Raw genomic sequence first — 21592 nt, 5'->3', positions numbered from 1 at the left:
AATTTGGATGCGAATTAGGCCATATTTTCATGCATGTGATAGAAGCGTGCTTTGCTAGAGTCTGAAGCCGACCATACACATATCTGGTGGTGAATTTTGACGTTTTATAGAACAAAATATTTTCCAGTCTATACTTATGTTTGTACAGATAAAAAAAAAAAAAATCGTGACCCAAAAGCTAAATTTCTTGACTTTCATGGCAGTTTTCTGACTTCGTGACTTTTTCATGACTTTCGTGACTGATAGACACCCTGTAAACTATTTCAGGGACCGAAACGAGTACCGTAGTGGTTAATGCATCGGCGCGGTACGCCAGAGATCTCGGTCCAGTCGTGTACTTTTTCACTCCTTGCGTATCATTGAAGGCGCACCTGCACAGAAATTGGTGTGTTAAAAATCGCTTGTTTCTCCCATTCTTTATATAATGATAATATAACCGTCAGAGATGTTCCAAAGGTGGACACTGGATTGCCCAAGCACAACAGGGGGATTAAGTTGTGATACAAACCACATAGTCTGAGTGAAGGAACACCGACTTTACGAGTGAGAGGGCTTATGGCTGTTTAGGGAGCGGACTGGGTAGCGTAGTTGTTAACATATGAGCAAAATAAGCAGATGGTCCCGGGTTCGAGTCTCGGACCAGTTCTTTCTTTTTGTATTATTTTAGAAGGTTTTTTTCATTACTGTCACGTCCAGGATGAATATTAATTAGAAGTATTAGCCCTCTATTAACTATTATTATGGAAAATTTCGATTCTACTGCGGTAACCTTTTCCTACCAAAAAATACACTAGACATACAAGAAATACAAATAGATCATAGTCTCGGTACTACCCAGGGCTTAACTGAGAGAAGTATATTTGAAACACTCTACATAAAGTAAAAGAATCCTAAGGTAAATATGAAGAAGATAACTTGAACAAAGATGGGAATATTACGATGACGTATTTCATTAACAAATATCGAAGTTATTACAGAAAAAATATATAAATAAATTACCAGTAAGTAAAAGACACTTCTTAGGTCTAATGGAAATATGTAATTGTTTCTAAATATAGCAGTAATGATTCACAAATTACTTTTATGTACATGATTAGTATCAATTCGGTGAAAACGTCTCCCATACTACATATAACTTAAAAGGCATTCACTTTGTTCTTAGGATTTAGATTTCTGGGCTTTCGGCATCTAAGGCCATTTAGCCCTTCACGTTTTGAGGGATGACGTCCCTTGGTGAGCACACTATCCAGGGAAAGGGAAAGAAGAAAGGATTGGGGAAGGAAGGAAGCGGCCTGGGACTTATAAGTTAGGTGCCACCCCGGAATTTGCCTGGTGGGAATGAGGAAAACCCAGGAAAACCTCATTTAGAGTGGCTGGCCTGAAAAAGCGTTTTACACTTTTTCGACCGAGTGCACCCACCGGGAATCGAACCCTGGACCCCTCGCACCGAATGCGAGAGCGTTAGCGACTACGATACATGGGGCCACTCACTTTGTTCTTCTGTATCCTATGACGGAAAGATCACATAAAATGTGAAATTCTCGCTAGCTGCTACAGTATTGGCAAGACATACAGAGCAAGATAAAAATGGTTTACTGAGGATATGGTGAGTAAGAATCAATTTCACAGGTATATACACTCATATATTTACACTATTCTACACAAAGATCTTGAGGCTTCTAGTGAGTTTTCACGGTATACAAATTTTAAGTCATCGTGCTCCTTTCTTCTTTTTTGACTAGTGACGACGATAAAGGTGTCAATGATGTTACTTCAACCTTTCTCGCTCATGTCGGGATTTTATTCTGGTTCCTTTGTTCAAATGAGAAAAATCTCGTATGTATATCTTCCTATAAACAATGAAAAACTTTTTGATCATTTCCACTATATGAATGTTCTCCTTTGTATCTTTTAAGTGTTTTGTAAGACTTGATGTTGGAGAATCGTTGTATCTAGTATGTTCTTTCAGCCTATTGTGTGTTCTGTTTCGTCATGGCAGATTAGTGAAGAAACATATATATCCTGTTAAGTTTTTATCTATTTCCTTTTATTTTAACATAGTATTAGTGCCTCCAAAGAACATAAAAAACTGTGTTAAAATTAAGGAAATACTTAACAGGATACAAAAGTTCACGATTCGTATTTACTTATCCGCTGAATCTCGCATGTCTCGTACACGTGCCAGGACATTTATTTAGTAATGATGAAAAGAAACACATACACACTATATTGAAAGAACATATTCGCAGTCCCAATACAATGATGCTTCAACATCAGTTCTTCGTTCACAGAAAGACAGGAATACGAGATGTTTTCCATTTGAACGAAGAAATTAAAATTAAACTCCGATATGGACACTCTGAACAAAAATTGGATGATACTTTCACCGTCACTAAAGAAAAAGCACAATGAGTTAAGATTTGTACACTGTAAAAATTCACATTACCAGAAGCTTCACGATGTTGGTGTTTAGTAGTGTAATGTCTACAGATATGTCAGTATATATAATTATTAAATGTGTAGTTAATTCACATCCATCATATTCCCTAAATTCCTGTCTTCTTACATATGTCTTGACAAAGCTGATAGTTATCAGTGAAAATTCGACGTCTGATATTTCCTAAGCCAATCCATAATAGCATATAGCAGACTAAAGTGAGTACCTTTTGAGTTCATTCATAAGACTAATCTTGAAAAAACAAGAGGCTTACATCAACCACCATTTATACTAATTTACTTTTGTTTTAAAAAGCATCTTTAATTCATTGCCATTAAGTATCTAAGAAATTTTAATACTAATGGAATTAGCATTAGTGTTCACAAGAAACTTTGATAGCTACTCTTGCGAGCAAGGTATTTTTACAAATTATAAAAGCAAAAGGTCATCCTGAAATTAACGCCTCTACCCAACAACATTTCAGATTTTATCGGATAGCAATGAAATCCACTGTTAATCTCGGATCTTGGTTCTCTACCAACACACGTAATACGGTATATTACTAATTTTATTTGCAAATAACTAAATAACCAACCCAATAACACAGAAAAACAAAAAGTTGTAATCAAGTTGCAGATAGAGGCTATTAAGCTCCGGAGATCCATGGCGAGCTGCAAGAAGCATATGGAAAGACGCAATTGTCATTAAGAATATTAAAACTTGGATGAAGTTCCCAGACGGAGAAATCTTGGAGGCGAACTATTCAATGGAACAGAGAGCACATTCCACTGAACCATACTGGTTTGCAAAACAACGTCTCACTCAGTGCCCTCATGTCAATGGAAACGTCACAGACCACTGTATAAATGGGATGGTCAACAAAGGTCCTGATTTAGTCCCACCAACTTCCACGCGTTTGGTCCTATCTTCATAAACAGTACTTCCAGAATGTGGAAGACATTAAAACCTCTCTGAATGAATCAAAAAACAACCTTTGAAAATGTTTCCAGGTCGCATTTCAACAATGGGTTGAACATTGGCAGAAGTGTATCGAAAGCAAAGAACAATAATTTCAATAAACTTAATTCGTACCCTGCATAATCTATCTTTACGCACATTTTTCAATTCTTCCTCCTTACATAATTTTTATAGAGGAGCAGGCATTATTTTCGAGATGACTTTCGTAAATTACACATGGAGCAATAACCAGTGTTATTATTCTTATTATTACGGAAACAAAAATTTCAAGAGTAAGTGTCCGTTAAATATCTGTTTCAAACGCACTTTGATCCCTATCTCGTTGTTGTATAAAAATACTTATTACATTCTGAAGAATCTGCTGGTTCGTAGAAACATATTGACAGTGTGGTGAAAAATGATTCTTTTCCCTAGCTTTTCTACACGTTGTGTAAAACTTTATAAGGAGGTACTGTCCATACTGAATAATATAGTACTATTTGTAATTAGCATACTATTATATCTTTAAATGTTAGAACAAGAATGGAAATGTCAAAGGAGAGTGCAACTGGAAGGGAAGTTCGACAAGGATGCTATCTCTCGTCAATATTATTTAATATCTCTCTAGAAGAGATAGTGAAAAAGAGTCTACATAATCAAGACGGAATTTTGGTAGGAGGTAGAATGATTAGATGTATACCGTTTGCAGATGATATGGAGCTTATTTCGGAATCTGAAAAGAAAACCGGTCAAGATGTTACAGAACTTGAGAAAGAGCTGTGAAGAATATGGGATGAAAATAAATGTTAGAAGACAAAAGCTATGATGATTGAAACGAAACGCTCGGTGTCAAATATAGAAGTAGAAGGAGAGAAAATAAAAGAGTGACTAGTTTTAGATACCTCGGTTGTATTATTAGTGATGATATGAAGTTTGAAGCAAGAACAGGAATGCAAAAGAAGCCTTTAGGAGGAAGAAAAGTCTGTTTTGTGGGACCCTGAATAAAGAGCTGGGAAAAAATTCATAAAATGCTTCGTGTGAAGCAGAAATATGGACATTACGCAAAAGTGGTTAAAATCGACTGGAAGCTTTCCAAATGTGAGTGTGAAGAAGAATGGAGGGAATAGTTGGGTCGAGCGGAAAACGAATGACAGAGTAATAGAAATGGTGGGAGAGAAACGACTAATTTTCGATATTACTAAGAGAAAGATAAACTGGTTGGACATTGGTTAACAAGGAACTGTGTCATGAGTAGTGATGTGAGGCGGAAAATTTTCCATTTCGGAAAATTTTCAGGAAAATTTTCCGCTATATTTTTCCGGAAAATTTTCCGTTCTAAAAAAAATATCAGTAATCAAGTAACAATTCCTCAGCAATCATGAAATTGATTGAATTCATGTATAGAAATGTCAAAAACTGAAATATCGTTTAAAGAATCTGAAAATTTTCATGGCTCAGACAATTTTCAGTACTATGTAGGAACAAGTTAAACAATTTTTCATGAATCGAAATATTTTCTGCCTTATATGGAAAAATTGAAGAATATTTTATGACTCGGAAAGTTTTCATCATTTCGAAGGAAGAAGTAAAACAACGGTTTTCTGAATCGGAAAGTTTTATTGCTCTGTAGAAACAAGTGAGAGGAATTTTCATACATCGGAAAATTTTCATCACGATGTAGAAACATGTGGAAAACACTTTTCATAGGCCTGACAATTTTGGATATTATGAATAGTGATGTTAGGTGAAAAATTTTTCACTATATTTAACTGCACATAGAGGTACAAAATTGAATTTCAGTAGAGGAAAGTTAGTCAGCAACAAATTATAATTTTCCAATTAGCTTTCGGGAACCGGAAAATTTTGTATTTCAAGTTGGGAAATAAAATTTTACACAGTGTTTCTCTCTCTCTATAGAAGAAACTTTTTCACCTCACATCACGGTTAAACAACGATGTAGGAATAAGTGGACTATTCTTTTACGAATCGGAAAATTTTCCGTTTCAAAATTTTCCGGAAAATTTTAATCACTGTACACGACAGACAATTTTTCGATTCATGGAAAATTGTTCCACTAGTTCCTACATAGTACTGAAAATTATCTAAACCATGAAAATTTTCAGATTCTTTAAACGATCTTTCACTTTTTAACATTTCTATATATGAATTCAATCAATTTTATGAATACTGACGAATTGTTACTTGATCATTGATATTTGTTAAGAACGGAAAAATTTCCGGAAAAATATAGAAGAAATTTCTCCACCTCACATCACGACTAAACAACGATGTAGGAATAAGTGGAGTATATTTTTACGAATCGGAAAATTTTCCGTTTCAAAATTTCCCGGAAAATTTTTATCACTGTAGAGGACACAATTTTTCGATTCATGAAAAATTGTTCCACTTGCTCCTACATAATACTGAAAATTGTCTAAGCCATGAAAGTTTTCAGATTCTTTAAACGATCTTTCACTTTTTAACATTTCTATATATGAATTCAATCAATTTTATGAGTACTGACGAATTGTCACTTAATCACTGATATTTGTTAAGAACGGAAACATTTCCGGAAAAATATAGAAGAAAATTTTAAAAACTCACATCTCAACTAAACAACGATGTAGGAATAAGTGGAATATATTTTTATGAATCGGAAAATTTTCCGGAAAATTTTGATCACTGTACAGGACAGACAACTTTTCGATTAATGAAAAATTGTTCCACTAGTTCCTACATCGTACTGAAAATTGTCTGAGCCATGAAAATTTTCAGATTCTTTAAACGATCTTTCACTTTTTAACATTTCTATATATGAATTCAATCAATTTTATGAATACTGACGAATTGTTACTTAATCACTGATATTTGTTAAGAACGGAAAATTTTCCGGAAAAATATAGAAGAAAATTTTCCAACTCACATCTCGACTAAACAACGATGTAGGAATAAGTGGAGTATGTTTTTATGAATCGGAAAATTTTCCGGGAAAATTTTCCGGAAAATTTTCATCACTGGTCATGAGTAACATACTAGAGTGTATGGTGGCAGGAAAGAGAGGGAGGGGGCGATGGAGGCTACAATTGACGGACGATAACCTAACAGAAAAATCGTTCGTGAAGACGAAGAGGTTAGCGGAAGACCGTGGGGCATGGAAACTTCTCAGTTGCAGCAAGTGACCTGCCAATACTAGCAGAATACCTATAGTGATGATGATATGTAATTAACGTACTTCCATATGATTTTATTAAGGACTATAATTGAAATAAAATGTGAAAATGGGAAGTTTGGCTAGACATATAATTAATTATTACAGAATGGACGATTTATTTTGGTACATCCTTGTAACTTTTAAACCAACTGATCAAAAAACTGCAATATTGTATAATACGTTGCAAATTGTAACGTGAAAATTCTTGCACGTGAAAAGTGTTTGATACACTCCACAATACCACCAAATTAACAGTGTTGCTAACCCGACATAAAGTTATATGTTCTTAAAATTGGACTACGTCAAATTATTACATACTTCTAATTAGCGCATTAAATGGAAATTTATAATACTACATTTATTATTCAGTGTTACAAACTAAGAATGCTACAGTATCACAAGCATCAACAAAGAAAATTTTTAAGTTTTACGTCCCACGGTTATTCCGGTGAGGCTAAAGGAGACGGTGATAATGAGAGATGAGTGAAATGGTGGAATGAAGAAAGTGGAAGGAAACGGGAGAACCCCGAGAAAACCCACGAGCACGGTGTTTGTCCACCACAAAGTCCACATGGCGCGAGCTGGGGTCAAACCAGGGGCCCCAAGCATCGGAGGTGAACGCTCTACCACTGAGCCACCGCGCCCCCCTAAGCATCATCAAAGATTCAAACTGTGGAGGCCTCTACAATAATAATAACGAAAAAACACGAAAGGAACACTGTACATCCAAAGTACCTTACTGTGAAATACTACGATCATGATATTACGTACTTCGAATAAACAAACACAGTACAAACTACAAGGATTTGAAAATTCGATGTCTCACAAAAAGTTTTATTTCGAAAAAGTGCCTAGATAAGATTATATACAATCACATAGGTTTCCGATGAACGTATATATTATAATACAGTTTACAGTAATTTGATATCTGAAACCTTTCGGGAGACATAATCAACTTTACTAAAGTTTGCGACATTGCTTGAAATGAAGTTACTATGAGAAATTATTCTAATTTCAAGTACCAAAAACTGTTGTTGGAAACAAAAGAAAGAAACATACATTTCAAAAAGCTACCTCAAATACGTCATTTTAAGCAGTATTGCTACAAAGGTTGTTAACTTTGAAAAATAAAATCACTAGTACTCATTTATAATCCTCAAAGGAGATTTTTAAAAATTTAAAACTCAAACTTAAAAAATACTTGAGTATTTTAAACTTAAAAAATACTTGAGCTTGACAAAAATACCGGTCACCTGGCAACCCTAATTACAAGCTCTACCAATGTTTTTCTTATATCTAGAATAGATTTAGGGTTGGCAAAAACCATGGTTCTTATTGAAAAAACCAAAAAAACCGGTTTTTTGGTTTAAATCTGTTTTTTTTGGGGGGGGGGAGGGGGTTAAACCAGTTTTTTGGTATAAATGATTTGCTCTATGTATTTATATCACATATGGACAGAAATAAGTTTGTTTCGCCTTGGTGTTCTTATGCAACAACCGGGTTATGCTGAAAGGGCATAAGCTCAAAAGCGGAATCCAAACCGCTTCTGGCTTACATCCGAGAGAAACTGTCCTCCATTTGAACTCGAAACCGGGACTAATTGGCCACAAATTCGATACGTCTGCCGACTCACTCACGAAGGACGCCTGATAAAAATACGTTGCACTAATATAATACATACTTGTTAATATAATTGTCAAGAGTCATTTCATAAGGACAAAAAGATAAACAATTGCACAAGTGAAACCATTCATTATACAGCATTACATATGGACAATTTCAAAGTACTACGGAGTACAGAACAACTAATTTAGTCCAAGTTAAAGAAATACAAAACTTAATTTGCATATCAGTAAAAAAAAAGTAACCAAAGATACGAATTATTGAGTGCACTTTGGCTCCGACCCATTTATACATAAATAGATACCAAAGATACTTCTGATTTCAATAAATCCTTCTCGTGGGGTTTGTATGAACGTCCCCCAGAAAAGTACGGCATTTCGATGTATTTTATCAATAGTAAACATTATTAAAACGAAACAATATTTAGAATTTTCCTTTGATTGCAAATGCATAACAGTAATAAACTATAATAAAAAAAGAAACATTCATTAAAAAAAAACAGAAGTTGTTTTTGTAGTATAATCTCTTTGAGTAATAGATGGGGACTTTAGGTCTGAATATAATACGAATAATATACGGGAGTGGAACGTGATAACCCACAAATGTGTGTTCATCAAGAGTTTACGAACACTTACACTTTTACAAACATTTTTCGCTCTTTGGTTTAAACTTTTTTTTTTTTCAGTTGGTTTAAACCAAGGCTTAAACCAGCCAACCCTGATAGAAAGTCATATGAAATTGCCGTAAACTGCATTATGATATTTTAAAACTCACCTCCGTGATTAGAAGCAATACTTATCTAGGCAGTTTTTTAGAAACAAAGCTTTCCGAAAGAAAAGAAAGAAAAAAAAAAGTTCAATTCTTCGAAATATGTTATATTATGACCATAGGGGTCGTAGTGGTCCAGTGGTAGAACGTTCACGTCCGTTATCTCGAGTCTCTTGTTGTAGCTATCCCAGCCCCCGTTAAGGACATTTCTGAAAAATATATATATATTCTTTTTATACAGCTCAGTGGGTTCTATTGGATAACATTCAGTTTCATTTAATTTTACACTTATTTTTAAAGCTATATTTCTACTTAAAATATTATTTAAGTATTCGGATTCTATTATGTACATCAAACTGGGGCCGCGATAGCTCAGCTTTGTGCGGGTTCCTGGTTCGATCCCAGCTCCTGCCAAGTGGCCCTTGTAGTAGACAAATAGATATGCAAGGTTTTCTCGGCGTTCTCCTGTTTCCAACCACTTTGTTTACGCCAACATTATCTTTCATCTCATTATCACCGTCTCCCTTAGCTACAGTGCATAATCACGAGACACTGAGTTATACTTAAAAAATAATAATAAAAAAAAAAAAGAGTCGCACAAGGGAATTCGTGAAGGCCCATCTGCGTTTCGTGGGATACATTTTGCACCATTGACACTCCCTTATATTTCGATTTCTAGAAAGAGAGACGCAGATAATCTTGTAGAGTAATAAAGAGGAAGGTTGAGTTTTACATCCCACGCTTATGCCGGCTAGGCTAAAGGAGACGGTGATGATGAGAAATGAATGAAATAGTGGAATGAAGAAAGTGGAAGAAACGGGAGAACCTCGAGGAAACCCACGCACACGGTGTTTGTCCACCACAAAGTTCACTTGGCGGGAGCTTGATTGAACCCGGGACCCCAAGCACCAGAGGTGAACGCTCTACCACTGAACCATCGCGGCCCGCAACCTATATAATATACAATAGTAATAAAATTCCTCACTACGCTCAGGATTCAAATCTGTGAGCCAGCCTTTCTGATTCCTTTTGTTTCCCACAAAACACGCCGAGGAAATACGGGCACAATACGTCAGGTTTAGGAGCCAGAGATATATAAATAAAAGGCTTTGTTAAATGGATTTTTATTTTGTAATTTTTCCCGAAAAACTGAAAAGTTAAATTTTTTAAAAATTCTCATTTCCAGTTCCCAATTTGCTTTCTTACAACAGATTTTATGATTCAAGGTTCTTTGTAATATTGTCCTATACGTAACACATTTCACCAGATACACAAGAATAATTCGTGATCTGATTGCCATTAGTATTAAGAAAAATAGAAGTATATCATTAGGAACTTCAATTTTAGGTGAAGCGTTTTCAATTATAATTAACTGCGACTTGGAGAAAGACATTTTAGTATTCGTTTCAAGCTAAATCCAAGTATGTATTATAAAAACACAGAATGTAGTCGCATTGCCTTTTATTCCAGATTAGATGCCATGCCTGTCCTATGCACGGGAATAATTGGGCTTATGAAAAATATCTGAGCCTGATCTTCCACTTAGCATATGCATATCAATGAGAGTGTAATAATAAAAATTCCCCAAGAAATTTTATTTTTGGCATAAATGTTGAACCCCCTTCTCCCTGATGATACACACTGTAAGTAAAGTTACATGATAAAATCCTAGCTTGAGTTAGGTACTATGTTCAGAAACTCATTTCAATCTAATCAACCGCTTCCCGTGACGCGATCAAATACAATAGGTAACGTCGATCTAATGTGAAGAAACAAATTATAGAAAATGCCCTCCTTCGTCCCTCAAAACGGATTTTTTTTTTTTTTTTTTAAAAAAAGAGAGAACCATGTCCCTTTCATTTTTAATGACGAGTTTATATACTGAGTTTTTCCATCTTTTTCATTTTCCTAACATGACGCTGACGGCTTCGTCTATACTGTATTTTCTACATAAATTTGGAACTCCCGTAGGATGCATCCTTGAATCAAAGGGTTAAGTTCCAAAGTTGGTCATCAGTTTCAAGCCAAACTTGGAAACTTACTTGCAAGAAATTGATAATTTGCTCGTTTGGATACGTAAGGAAAACGAAAGTCGTGTTTATGTTCTTCATAAGCGGTTATAAACATGAAACTATTTGGTTGGATTACAGAAAAGTAACCAGCATTTGTATTATAAATATGGCCGCAGATGTACAGAGATGTTGCGCTGAATCTGTGTTAACAGTAATAGTTTTTGAAACAATACGGTTATAATGTAGAAAATCTTTTGAAACTCTGGGAAAGTTACGGATTAATAAGTCTAACAAGGAATTATGTGCAAAATTTGAAAAGATACACCTACTGTTTTACTAACGTCCTCGTTTACGTACATACTCACCATCGCTGACAAGTTTGCTCATTACGGACCCAGTAACTCGCTATCGCTCGGGCCCTGACTGTTGGATAGGGTTTGTGATATGTGCCTACCTAGCACATGTTAGTTTGTGTTTACACTTTAGCTCTTGTGCCATATTTCAGGAAGCAGTATTTACACGTAAAACGGTAAAGACCTATTTGCTTTGGGTTAAGTTCCAAAGTTGGGCGTCCGTTTTCAGCAAAATTTTTAAAATTTACAAGAAAGATATGGATAATTCGATCGTTTGTGTGCTTGATAATGTATAAGAGTCTCGAAAAATTTTGTTTATTTGTTATATATAAGCGGTTATAAACATGGGACTGTACGGCGAGCGGAGGGAACTACTTGGCGCAAGGTGACCGAACAGTTGCATTGTGGGTAAGAAACGAGCATTTATGTTATCAACATGGCGAATGTACAAGGGCAATGAACTAACAGTTTTAACATTTGTGAAGCAATACGTTGATAACGAGCAAAATCTTTTAAAAGTTTGTGAAGAGTACGGATTAATGAACCTAATAACAAATTGCAGAAAGTGTGGAAAGGAGATAACAGCGAAAGCGGACGCCCAACTTCGGAATAAATGCCTTTGCTTTTGGTAGAAAACTAAGTGGACGACCAATCCCCCTCCTATACCCCACCCCGCGAGGTAACGAACCGAAACAGGAAATCACTAAATTTAAAATAAAATTCGCTTATTTTTAAATTTGCTTAGCTTTTATTACGTTTCTAGTCTGAAACCAGGCGGGTGACCCACTTAGGAATAAATGCACAAAGTAACATGATAATTAGTAGCTACCTCAAAGATTACTAATTATGTTCAAAAATTCACTACGAACTGTCAACCGTTTCCCTGTGATACGATCGCAAATCATAAGTAACAATGTTTATTTGCACATTTGTCTTTCGGGTCCATGTTCCGTTAAGGGGGTCCAAAACTATACTGGACCCTCTTAAGCTAACCTAACCTAACCTGACCTAAGCTAACCTAACCTAACATAACGTTATATTATATAATCAAACGAAAACCAATAGAAAGAAGTGGTGTCAAAGATACTGGACCCCCTTAACAGAACATTGACCTTCGAAATATATATTTGGTCTGTAAGTTTTACAGATCAAGTCATATAAACTGGACCAGCACGATTCTTGAAAAATGAATTGAAATCTTTGAGTTTTACGTCCCACGGTTATGCCGGTTAGGCTAAAGGAGACGGTGATGATGAGTGATGAATGAAATGGTGGAATGAAGAAAGTGGGAGGAAACGGGAGAATCCCGAGAAAACGCACGCACACGGTGTTTCAGCACTGTCTAGACATCCTTATGCCCTCCTAAAGTAAATCTGAAGCAAAGATAGAAATGTTATATGTTAGCTCAGTTGTTTTAAAGGTGCTTCGCATTATTTAACCACTAACAAAGGTATTCTTCGTCTGCTTGCAAATATTTAACTGTTCTTTCATATTGGTCAACTAATCTATTTACCTAGCACCGTTAGGGTATGTTGATCTGTGCCATCCACTACATACCATACAATGATATCTACTTCTTTTTCTTCTTCTTCTTCAATAGCAAATTACTGTACAAAGTTCTTGTTTTGTCTTCTTCATCATTATTCGTGTTTTCTAGTTTTTCGCACCCCACGAAGGCTGTGATTGTGCTACAAATTTAGGAAAGAGTAAATGTAGTTAATATGAAATGTAATATTACTTCCTGTCTCTTGGAAGTAATATTTTATATTATAGGTTCTGATGTGTAGTTTTTCTCTCTTTGTGAATTCTCTTAATTCTTTCTATACGATCTTTAAGTTGTTATCTGTTTATAGTTATTTTATAATTAATTTTGATTGACATATTACTTCCTTGTATAATAAACTCTGAATAATAATAACTAATTATTATTTTTTGAAGTTATGTATATTTTTTATAACTTGAGTCCTGATTTTGATAAGAATTCTACCATTACTTTATTGGCTTTCCAGTTTTTTGATGCCAAAACATATTTGAAAGAGAATGGTTGCATGTCCCAGAATGGAATGTAATTAATGAAGTAAATTGGTTCTGTGTAGATCATATAGATCACATTCAAATATGAGATAATTTAAGGTACCAATTCCTTAAGGGTCTTCACTATAACGAAGTTTAACTACCACTAATTTTAGAGTTTTTCTGTAATATCTTGAAAACAAATAAAAATATCCGAAAAGCAGAAACGTAGTGAACTAGACAATACGATTTTGAATGTGATAGCTTTACCACAATTCACTTATCTGCTTTTGATATGCCGCTATTTACAGAACCCGCAAAAAATGCTAAATCTATCTACAGTTGCAAATCGAAAGCAGATAGAAGAGTTGTGATAACGGTATCACATGCAAAATCATAGTGTCTAGTTCACTACGTTCCTGCTTTTCCAATATTTTTATTTGCTTTGAAGATATTACAGAAAAACTCTAAAATTAGCGGTAGTTAAATTTCGCTGTAGTGAAGACCCTTAAGCGCATCAACAGTCAGAGACGTAGTTAGAGGGGGGCGAGCGGGGCGGTTGCCACGGGCGCTGATAGCAAGAAGGCGCCGAACGAGCAAGAAGAAAGAAAAAGTGTTGTGAAAGACTCTGCGCTCTATATAACTATTGGCGACCTACTAAATCAATATTTTTGTCTGTTTGCAAAGAAATAAATTTGTTAAAAATTTTCTTGATCGCTCCGCTTGCAATTCACACCTTTCAATAAGAGCCACAACAAATTTTTACTTATTCATTGATATCAATGGGGCGCCGAACGAGCAAGAAGAAAAAAAGTGTAAAAGAGCAAACGATGCGGTGCCCCGTATAAGTATTGGAGCCCTAATAAATCAATGTTATTGTCGGTTTACAAAGAAATAAATTTGTTGAAAAATTTCTTGCTCGCTCCGCTCGCAATTCATACTTTTCAATAAGGGTCACAACAAATTTTTAATTATTACTTTGATTGACAATGTGATATACAAGGTGCCGAGTAATGACTTACTGTGTACGCAGGAGCGATTTCAAAATCAGAAACGGCCAAGTCTGAAATATGTGTTCAGCGTTGTAAGGGTGATGCGTTTTCTTAGTTAATCACGCTTTTCTACCCGATCGGATTAATCAGTATGGTGAGAATGAAGGTACGAAAATGAGAGGAGTAAAGAGACACGCAAGCTGCTGTTTGCGCGGAAATATTAAAAGTGTACGTAAACAAGAGTAATAATAACATTTTCGAACTTGTAGAATAGGGGCTTCAGGCGTCAGAACTTAACCCAACGAATTTTGTCACCTATAAACATTCTTCACCTCCATCGAAATTCACAGAGAGAGCTCCTTCTAAATTTCCGTTATTCTTCACAAAAGTTTTTTTTTTTCAGGCTAGAGTCCAATCGTCAGGATGGACACTTTGAACATTTGTTACATTAAATTTTAGTGTTATATTAAACTTTAATCTTTCACTTATCATAAAATGTTAATTTCTCTTACTATGGTCATCAATAATATACGCTATCACACTTCAAAATCACGGCTTCTTCACTGAAACACCCTGTATTATTTCTGTTCAACATTTGTTTATTTTTTTGAGAATAAGGCCGAGGAAGTGGTTTTAATCAGTTTGAAAATTTCCTGATCTTTAGTGAGATGAGTAATTTTTTCCTTAATCATATTATTGTAGTCTATTCAATTAGTATCTTTTGCTACGTGTTGTAGTTTTGATTAGAACGATAAATTATTGGTTTGAGAGGAAACAGGTATCTGGGTTAAGGTATGAGTTTTAAAAATTATTGAGTAATGATCACTGTTACGTGTATGAAAATAAGTTGACCATTCTGTTTCTATATAGTGATCACTCTTGGATAAGGTTAAGTCAGGCACACTGAAAGAATTATTTTGAACTCTAGTTAGAGAACCATCATTGAGAAAAATGAATGGTGATTCCGACAGTACTTCTAAAAATATTTGCCCCGCAGTGTCCGTTCTGTTTCAGCCTCATATTTTGTGTGATACATTGAAATCTCCACAGATATAATCAATTTCTTGTTTGTTAAGTAACAACGATATCCAAAATGTAATATTAACTTTTATTTTTGGTGGAGTATAAAGATTTACCAACTTTATATTATGAATTTGGATACCAATATATTGAATATTATTGTGATGGTTAGTTAGTTGTAAATTGATGTTTGACATTTAAGATTATTTTTAATGCAAATAGCAATACCACCATGTGAGTCTTGTCTCAGCTGATTAATGCAAATGTACCCTTTAATTTTTAAGGGAATCTTCTGTGTACACCATGTTTCCTGTAAAAGTATTATGTCAGGTGAATATATATTAATTAATGAATTTAATTGAAAAAGTTTACCATATATGCTTTGTGAATTCCATTGAAGTAAGACAAAATTTTTATTTACTGCATTATCCATTATTGTTTACACACTAAAAGAATAAAAAATTAAACTCCGTCTGAAAAACTTCTTTGAAGATAATTTTGGAAAACTCATTTTTTATTGTAGGTCAAGAACTGAATATAAATCTTGTAAAACTGCGTCCAACTTCATTTGGGATTCATTATCACATGAGTCCACTGGAAATGGGGCAAGGCACCCTTTAAGAACTTCTCTTATTTTAATTGTATTGTTTTGGAATTTTTTTAATTGATCTTTACTACGACATATGTCTAGAGATGTTTCAGCCGAGTCTACAAGTTTTTGCAAAAAGGATGTCGGTTTGGATGTTTGTAATCTGCTTGAAAATTCTTCCCCTTGGAAATGAACACTGTTAGAGTTGATAGGTTGTGAATAGAAACGAGGAGATATTTTCTTCTTAAATGGAAGGGAATCTTCTCTTGAAACAGGAGAGATTTTACTTCTGTCCTTCTTTATACTATTAGAGTTCTGGGGGAAACTTTTTGACGCAGTACCTTGGGGCCATTTTGAATTAGAATCTGAGTCGAGGTTGAATTTCACAATTTTCTTGGAATTATTTTCAATCATAGATCTTATGGGTTTATTTTCTATTATGTTCTTCCTCTTTTCTTCTGGAGGACTTTCAGGTACATTTACGAGTGGGATTTCCAGTGAAGGAGTGTCTTTATGTAAAAGAGCTGCCGAGTAAGTTAAGTGTTTGTCCTTAGAAGAAGGAAATGACATAGAAATCTATTCTGTAATATCCAAACCGATAGACTGTGTTTTCTAGAGCTGGGGAACCTTTTATTATTATATTAGCCTCATTAAAAGAGAGCTTCTCTTTTGCCATCAATTCCATAATTTGGATTTGACGTAATCGTTCTGCACATTGAATAGAGTCAGCACAATAATTACCTCCAGAACTTTACAAGTCTGGTTGGTGAGATTGACCACACAGGACGCATACAGGTTCCTTAGGGCGGCAATTACGTTTTCTATGTCCAAATTTATAACATCCAAAAATGCATTGTTTGATGCTCGGAATGTATAAATGCACGTCTTTTTTCATATAATATAATTTAATATCTGAAGACAATTTTTGAGCATCGAAGGTTAAAATAACTGTAGACGTCGGCTGAAACTCGTTATTATCGTTTCTTCGAAATATTCTTCGTGCCGAAATAACTTGAACATCACTCTGTATATCTGTTAATAATTCATCCATTGTTACATCTGTGTCAATAATGTGAATTACACCTGTTGAGTAAATAATATGATTTGGAATAAAAGCCTTCCACTGGTTGTTTGTTAAAATGGGATGAGACAGGAAGTTTTTAGCTTCATCGCCTGATCCTAATCTAATTTTAATTAGGTTGTGGTCCATTATATCAATACATCCTATACCAGGAATTTCTGCATAAAAATCATACGGCTAATTGACATGATATGTTTTTTCCTGTCCTCGGTGTGGGATTTTAGGAATTTGTACTATGGTGCTAAATGGTGATTTTGATATATGTTCTTTGGCTATTTGAGTTACGTTAGTTTCGGGATTAAGAAAAGTAGTTTTCATTCTTACTGTGACCTGTAAGTCTTTTTCCGAATTTGGTTTAGAAGTTTGACTTTCTGTATTGTTGGAAGATAACATGCCTTCCGCTGTTTGTTCTATTTCCATTATATTTTAGTCTGGCGTATTTGAAAAGTCCGTGAATGTTTTTTCCTTTACTTCCATAATATTCTAATCTAATCTTGATAAACAGATAACAACATTACAAGTGAACTTAAATAACACCACAAATTAACACAATTAAATAAGTATGAGTTGAAAAATTCAAAGAAAAGAGAAGAGATTAATTAAAATGGCTCTCACCCAAATGTCAATTGTTCGCCGAAAGTTCCAGAACCACACTATTCATTATGCTTTATAAGCTTTACTGTTTGTGAAATTGTTTCTGTTAATCACTGTGAAACTATTAAAGTCACTGATGCTAAAGATGCAGTTAGTAATGATTTGTACTTTAGGAAGCACTAAATAAGATGTATTCTTCAATCGATTGACATTTTTACACACACCAACATAATTCTACAAGACAATATTCACCATCTTTCTCAATCTTCCTAGCGAAAATCGCTCTCCCGGCAATTATAGACGGTGATTTCAAAAGAAAAAGATGGAAGAATGAGATAAATCTTCAGAGATGCTCATAAGATGCGAAATAACATAGATAGTTGTAAATAGAGATAATAAGCATTAAGAACAGGTGGAGATAAGGTGAAAATTAACGAATCTACATTAAATGGACCAGAACCATGAGAATTATGTAGAATGCCGATAAATGCCTGGCGATATTGCTGGTATAGATGACAAGAGAAAATGAGATGATTGATGGAGCCAGTATCGAGACCACAGTTACAAAGTGGAGTAATGCGTTTTTGAAGGAGATATAAGCGTTTATGAAGTCTGTTACGGAAAAGAAAATGGAGATAGGAGTGACGGAGAATATGATGAAAGGACCAAGATGGGGAACGGAGAGAACATGGATGATGGCAGTACCAAAGTGCCTTTGTACATGAGATATTATAAGCAGTCTAGCGTTGATAATGAATGAAATGAAATGAAATGAAATCTTTGTTTTACGTTCCACGGTTATGCCGGTGGGGCCAAAGGAGACGGTGATGATGAGTAATGAATGGAATGGTGGAATGAAGAAAGTGGGAGGAAACGGGAGAACCCCGAGGAAACCCACGCACACGGTGTTTGTCCACCACAAAGTTCACTTGGCGGGGGCTGGGATCGAACCCGGGACCCCAAGCACCAGAGGTGAACGCTCTAGCACTGAGCCACCGCGGCCCCCGTTGATAATGAAGTGTAGTAAGTAGTGGAAAAAGGTCAATATGCGAAACTAAAAGATCAATAGGAGTGCTGTGCAGGGCTCCGAATCGGGCTGCGGCATCTACTAGGGAATTCCCGAGTATACCTATATGACCTTTAGACCAGATTAAGCAAGTAGTAAAGTTGAGGGATGTTCGACGGTATAGAAGAAGACAAATTTCAGAAAGAATCCAGGAGGATTTCGAAGTCCAGGGTGAAGATTGTAGGAATTGTAGGAGATTTAGAATCAGTGGCGATGCAGAGAGATGGATACTGATACTGAAGAGAATGAAGAAGAGTCGCAAATAGGACATAAGCTTCAGTGAGAAAAGCAGTGACATAATGGGGCAGTTTAAAGCTGAATCATTGCTGAAAAGAGGAGTCGTAAAAGGCTGATCCCAAATGCAAGCCCTGGTCAGAACCGTAGCAGTACAAATGCACAGTGTGCTGAGGGAGAGAAGGAGTAGAAGAAGAGAAATGATGTTGTTAAGAACGGGAGTGGAAAGGTGGGCGGGAGGATATGGGGGAAATGATAGAAAGGGATTGAATAAAACAGGATAGGCATGGAGGTAACGAGGGAGAGTATACATGCGCTGGATGTATAACAGATGTGGTGCAAGACCAAGGTAACTTGTGTATATGAAAGGGAGAGAAGCGAGATATGGAGAACATTTGGATGCTGTATGAAGGTGTCGGAGCAGACTGAATTTAGGGAGGAGAGGAGATCGAATAAGTTGGAAATGTTGATGACAGAATTTGTCTGAGAGGTGTTTCAGCTGAATTGCTAGGTCTCAGAATGAAGCGCTGTTGCAGCAGTGGTGGTAGGATGGGTACGAGTACGGCAGAGAGTAGAATATTAAAGGGATTGGAATCATTGAAAGACCCTAGAAGAAGAAGGAGAAAGAAAAAACACTATACGTTAAAATAGGTAAGTACACATATTTATATAATAGAAGAAGGAGATGGAAATCTGGAGACCAAGTAGAAGTGGAAATGGAGCAAATTAAACGTAAGAAGAATGATATATTTGATGTAGAAGTTAATAATGGTGGATCCAACTTAAAGAAGAGCCTAATACGATTCCGAGATATTTAACAGAGGGACTGCGAGGAAGGGTAATACCGGTAAATATAAGGGAGGGTAGGGCAGGAGTGCGTTTGCGGCTGAAAACAAGAAAGGATGTTTTGTTACAATTTATTCTTAAGCCGTGGTTGGAACACCAGATGGAAAATGTGGTGAAAGCAGAAATAACTTAGAGTATAGCAAGTTGAGGGGAGGAATAAGGAATATAGAAGGCTAAATCATCACAATAAGAAAGAACCCGGACAGTGTTACTGGTTTGACGAAGAATAATCGCCAGAAAGAGATTGAATAAAAGAGGGGATAATACAGAACCTTCAGGGGAGTGGTACGACTATCAGAGAGTTGGAAACCGATGCAAAGATACAAGGTACGTTGGACCAGAATGTTGTATATAATACGGAGATATTTCGAAGGGATGTTTTGTTGCCAAAGTATACCTATGAGGTCATAAAGTGGAACAGAGTCATAAGCCTGAGAAATGTCAATGAATACTTAAAAAAACTGAGTACTGGATAAGAACGGAAAGGCAGTCGTAAACGCTGTAACCAATTCGACAACCCTATTGTTGTTTGCCAAATAAAAGGTGGTGTTCGGAGAACCATAGGAGGCGTTGTTTCAGGAAATGTTCGAAGACCTTTAAGAGACATGAGGAGAGGGAGATAGGGCGATAATGTTCAGCGATACCAGGATGTTTTGTGGGTTTGAGGATAGTAATAATAAGGTAGTCTTTCCATGGAGGGGGAATTCGTTCAGAAGACCAGACAGTGTTATACAACGTGAGTAAGAATTGCTGGTACGTTGGAGGAAGGTGTTGGAGGTGACGGTAGTGTATGCCGATTTTGCCAGATGAAGTGTGGGATACACGGGATAAAATGAGAGTGAGTTCAGACATGGAGAAAGGGAGATGGATTTAATGGTTCTGGGATATAAAGAGGAGAAAGCCAGAGAAGAGGGAATGGACACGTGGTTGGGGCTAATTGGGAATGGAGTTGATGGAGCCAGGGAGAAGAAATAGATTCACCAGAGGGAGGACGACACGTTTTGTAACGAAGGGACCGGTAAAATTTCCAAATTGAGGATAGAGAGGAACTATAACGAAAGCTGGAACAAAATTGTCGCCAGGCATAAAAACGGGTTTGTTGAAGAATACGGGTCGTGATGGCTTTGGTTTGTTGATATACCAGGAAGTTGGAATAAGGTCGAGTGGCGATGTATGTTTTAAGGGCTTGGCGCCTTCGGAAATTCCATTGCTGACATTCCCTAAAGCACCATTTAGGATAATGAGAATGGACAATGGAGGAACGAATTGGGTGGGAGGGATCAGGGTGGGAGTGTTATACTGCCTGAGAAAGGCGAGAATATAAAGCAATGTGAAAAAGTAAAGGATCACGGAACGAGGGAGGAGTGATAAATTGTGAAAACAGGAAGAATAAATGGGCCAACTCAGATTAGTAGAATATGAGCGACCTGTAGGGGATAAGGAAGGAAAGGGAAGATAAGTATCGTATGTAAAATGATGGGGAAGTCATCACCACCGTGTGGGTCGGAAGAAACGGGCCATGTGGAGTGGCTAGAGTAAGCAGGTGGACAAAAGGTAAGATCAGGAGCAGTAGGGAGTTTGTAGGGACAGGGAAGACGTGCGGGAGTGCCATTATTCAGAAGAGTACAGGATAAGGTAGGAAGTAGGCGAAAAAGGGGCAGAGCCGATTGGGTTGCAAAAGGGAACTCCCCAGAACGAGTAGTTACAATTAACGTCACCGCCTAAAATCCAGGGAGGGGAAAGGAAATTAAAAAGATAGAGCAAGAGATGCTCAGGAAGGTGAACGTGAGGGGGAA

The 21592-nt window shown here is 36.1% G+C and overlaps 1 protein-coding gene across 4 annotated transcripts in view; it reads right to left on the bottom strand.

The window, feature by feature from the left end:
* The window catches only part of LOC145690555 (glycosaminoglycan xylosylkinase), a 117170-nt gene extending 104222 nt beyond the window's left edge, over positions 1–12948 (bottom strand). For 2 of the 4 annotated variants that reach the window (XR_014132241.1, XM_081765547.1), the window contains exon 1: positions 12919–12940. Coding sequence is in view for 2 of the 4 variants with exons in the window: in XM_081765547.1 (XP_081621673.1) it covers positions 12919–12921 (3 nt within the window). In the remaining 2 variants the exon portion in view is untranslated. Of the gene's footprint in view, positions 1–11373; positions 11395–12874 lie in introns of those variants that run through there. The other 2 variants (XM_081765550.1, XM_081765549.1) reach the window with 2 other exon arrangements.
* Positions 12949–21592: the final 8644 nt, after the last annotated feature.

This window comes from Thermobia domestica, chromosome 7 (assembly GCF_964235325.1).
Source record: "Thermobia domestica chromosome 7, izTheDome1.hap1.1, whole genome shotgun sequence".
In the NCBI taxonomy this organism is placed as follows: domain Eukaryota; kingdom Metazoa; phylum Arthropoda; class Insecta; order Zygentoma; family Lepismatidae; genus Thermobia; species Thermobia domestica.
This window is presented reverse-complemented; position numbering and strand designations above follow the sequence as displayed.